This window comes from Mytilus californianus, unplaced genomic scaffold, assembly GCF_021869535.1.
Source record: "Mytilus californianus isolate M0D057914Y unplaced genomic scaffold, xbMytCali1.0.p SCAF_1, whole genome shotgun sequence".
Classification (NCBI taxonomy): Eukaryota; Metazoa; Mollusca; class Bivalvia; order Mytilida; family Mytilidae; genus Mytilus; species Mytilus californianus.
The window spans coordinates 123180035-123183716 of record NW_026262581.1 but is presented as its reverse complement, the minus strand read 5'-3'; the positions used below and the strand labels follow the sequence as shown (position 1 = coordinate 123183716).

Here is a 3682-nt window from a genome sequence, read left to right as displayed (position 1 = left end):
TATTTTCTTTAACTGAGACTTTGGTCTGCTCATTAAATTATACCCAGATGTCCTTTTATTCATGTTCCGAAGTGTCTTTTTTAAGTTATACGCTGTGATATGGAACAAACTATGCGAATTGCAATTGGGGTACGGCACGTTGGGCTTGATCGAAAGTGTGTTTAATTGTCCCATATCATTCCACCTTTGTTTGTCATCCTCGCAATATTTCATTGACAAAACCTACCAATAGTAATTGTTGGACGAGACTTGAGTCCAGACTAAAAAACTCTACCATGACAGTGTTATATGAAAAATAAAACATACTATTCGTTGGAAAAATAATGGTCACTCCTGTGACTATCGTTTATTATAATTAATATTATATACAGAAGGGTCGTTCCAATGGAACAGTTGTTGTTCAAATACAATCATGTCATTTGATTGACGCCTATTGGTTCTTCAAAAGAGTGTCCAAGTATCACAACAAGGAAGATGATAAATTAATGTTAGTGTCACCATTGAACATGCGGAATGTGTCATCACAGAGTTTGAAAAATTAAATATACGAAAGTTAGTTCTATTACAAAGATTAATTTAGAAGCATTTCCTGTGGACAATGGATGGACCAGATTCATCGTATTCCTGTTTGCTGATCCACATCTGTTGGAAGGTGGACAGTGAAGCCAAGATGGAACCACCGATCCAGACGGAGTATTTCCTTTCTGGTGGAGCAATAATTTTGATCTTCATTGTGCTTGGAGCAAGAGATGTGATCTCCTTCTGCATTCTGTCGGCAATACCTGGGAACATTGTGGTACCACCAGACAAGACGGTGTTAGCGTACAAGTCCTTACGGATGTCGACATCGCACTTCATGATACTGTTGTATGTGGTTTCATGGATACCAGCAGATTCCATACCCAAGAAGGATGGCTGGAACAGTGATTCTGGACACCTGAATCTCTCGTTACCGATGGTGATTACCTGTCCATCAGGCAATTCGTAGCTCTTTTCTAGGGATGAAGATGAGGCAGCTGTTGACATTTCTTGCTCGAAATCTAGAGCAACATAGCATAATTTTTCTTTAATGTCTCTCACAATTTCTCTCTCGGCGGTGGTTGTGAATGAGTAACCTCTCTCGGTGAGGATTTTCATCAAATAATCAGTAAGATCTCTACCGGCCAAGTCGAGACGGAGGATGGCGTGTGGAAGAGCGTAACCTTCGTAGATTGGTACGGTGTGTGTTACACCATCTCCAGAGTCGAGGACAATACCGGTTGTACGACCAGAAGCGTACAGTGAGAGTACAGCTTGAATGGCGACGTACATGGCTGGTGCATTGAAGGTTTCGAACATAATCTGGGTCATCTTTTCCCTGTTGGCTTTGGGATTGAGTGGAGCTTCTGTGAGCAGGACTGGGTGTTCTTCTGGGGCAACACGGAGTTCGTTGTAGAAGGTGTGATGCCAGATCTTCTCCATATCGTCCCAGTTTGTGACGATACCGTGTTCAATGGGGTACTTCAGGGTGAGGATACCTCTCTTGCTCTGGGCTTCATCTCCTACGTATGAATCTTTCTGACCCATACCAACCATGACTCCCTGTAAAATACAAATGAAAACATTTCGTTATTGAAATACTGATATATTTGGCATTTTAAATAATCAAAATAATATAATAACCTCTCGGTGTTCGCTCTAACGCCTTTCTAAAGGAAAAAGGAAAATAAAAAAAAGGAACTCCAAGGAAAATTCAAACCGGAAAGTCTTTTATCATATGGCAAAATTAAAAGCTCAAAAACATCAAACGAATGGAAAACAACTGTCATATTCCAGGATATTAATGTGCTATTTATTAAAATTTTCTCTGCATCACTACAATGAACTATTAGAAACTATGTCAGTTTTACTGTGAGAATGAGTTTCTAAAAGTACTATCTAGTTATGTTGATATGGTCTATTTTAGGGGGGGGGGGTACAATATTTTTTTAAATGCTACTGTTTGTGATGATCCATGTACAATTTGTAAACAAGACGTCAAGAACACTTGAATTGTGATTAGAAAAATTTTCGATAGCAAAGTTCGTTAACAGCTTTAGTTATTTAATCAGTGCGAATATATACTTTTATATACAAATTATATGCTCACTTATCTAATATAATCACATATTTAGTATATTTGTCATGATTTATCATTTAATAAAAAAAAAATACCGCATGCTGTTCATTGACGGAATTAACTTTCAAACGTATATTATTTCATATGAACCCAACTGTGGTACAAGGGCGTCAATATTACAAACAAAAACACATCATTGACAGATAACAGGATGAATGAATGGAAGGACTAGAATTCCATATTAGGGCAAACCGTCTAGAAGAACATCTGTAACGCGGAATTCTATTATGAAAATAGACGGGGAGTCTATGATTGATGCAATCACTACATCTTAATCAATTATGTAATTGGGATTAGTCATAACACTACATCCCAGACTTTTGATTGTGTGTGCATTTTCCTCGGCATTTTCTAGTCCATGCTCTGAACGAACGCTAAATTTCAAAGATATCGTAAATATAATTGGATAGAAAGCACTTCATTATAAAGCAATTCAATAAAAAAATTGCTATAAATTGTTACATAAAATAATAACATCGGAAACGTTATCAAGAAATATTTCAAGTGTAACATCAACTATATATGATCCCTTAAGTTTCCCCGAGTGCTTAATAATTTTCAAATTTATACTTGTGTTTCAAATTCCCTTGCATATTCACATGTGTGTGACCCCACATGTAAAAATATACACTAAAAAGCCAAATACTCGATTAGTCCTGCGAAATTCCGATCCCCCTTTTAATGCAGTCATCCTTTGTTAACTTCTTATAAAATAAAGAGCGTCAACAAAATGTAAAACTGTATATCTGGGGGAAATTCAACCAAGCAAAAATTGTACCGAATTTATTTATAGTTATATATATATTGGGTCGAATTCTGGACTTAACAAAAAAAATATTTGTAACAAAATCATCTCAATATATATATACATGTATTCCGATTGCTATTCAGTTTTCTTGATGATATATCATATTAAATTAAATGAAAATGTTTTGAAACTGACCTGATGTCTTGGTCTTCCAACAATGGAAGGGAATACGGCTCTTGGTGCATCATCTCCAGCAAATCCGGCTTTACACATTCCGGATCCATTGTCTACAACCAAAGCGGCTACTTCGTCGTCACACATGTTGATTTGTTGTGAATTGATATAAACGAGAGATGTATCTCACCCTGATTTCTACAACAGACTGGCGAATTGTCTTACTCACGCGTTCGTTTTATCATGATAGACAATCAGCTTCCAAGAATCGACTACGATTCACACTGTGCGTTTTCCATATAAGGAGTCGGGTGCTGATTCAAAGAACTGAAAGATTAAGCGTTTTCTTCCTCCAAATATAGACGCTTCACATGTTGAAATCATTCGATTTTTAGATAGAATATAACACTCTAACTTTAAAAACAGTTTCCTATACACATTATGACTTTTCATTCATAATTTCTAAAAATAATATGATAATAAAAATGTGTGACTTATTATTGTAAAACTACATTCATACGAGGAAACCAAATTTTACCGAATTCTGTTAGATAGAAACAATGGAACTAGTTTCAACTGTAATTAAAAGTTAGAATACCGAA

At 36.1% G+C, this 3682-nt stretch overlaps 1 protein-coding gene across 1 annotated transcript; it reads right to left on the bottom strand.

Annotated features, from left to right (window-relative positions):
* Positions 1–308: 308 nt before the first annotated feature.
* On the bottom strand, positions 309–3312 carry LOC127712410 (actin, adductor muscle-like). The gene is made up of 2 exons (XM_052218846.1): positions 3102–3312; positions 309–1581 (listed from the first exon to the last, which is right to left on the bottom strand). Exons 1-2 carry the CDS (start codon positions 3225–3227, stop codon positions 577–579), a joined length of 1131 nt encoding a protein of 376 aa, XP_052074806.1. The 5' UTR covers positions 3228–3312; the 3' UTR covers positions 309–576.
* Positions 3313–3682: the final 370 nt, after the last annotated feature.

Coding starts and splice junctions, on each gene's coding strand:
- LOC127712410 (XM_052218846.1), bottom strand. CDS start 3,227: ATGTGTGACGACGAAGTAGCCGCTTTGGTTGTAGACAATGGATCCGGA. Junction 1,582..3,101: donor TTGGAAGACCAAGACATCAG/GTCAGTTTCAAA, acceptor TGTATTTTACAG/GGAGTCATGGTTGGTATGGG.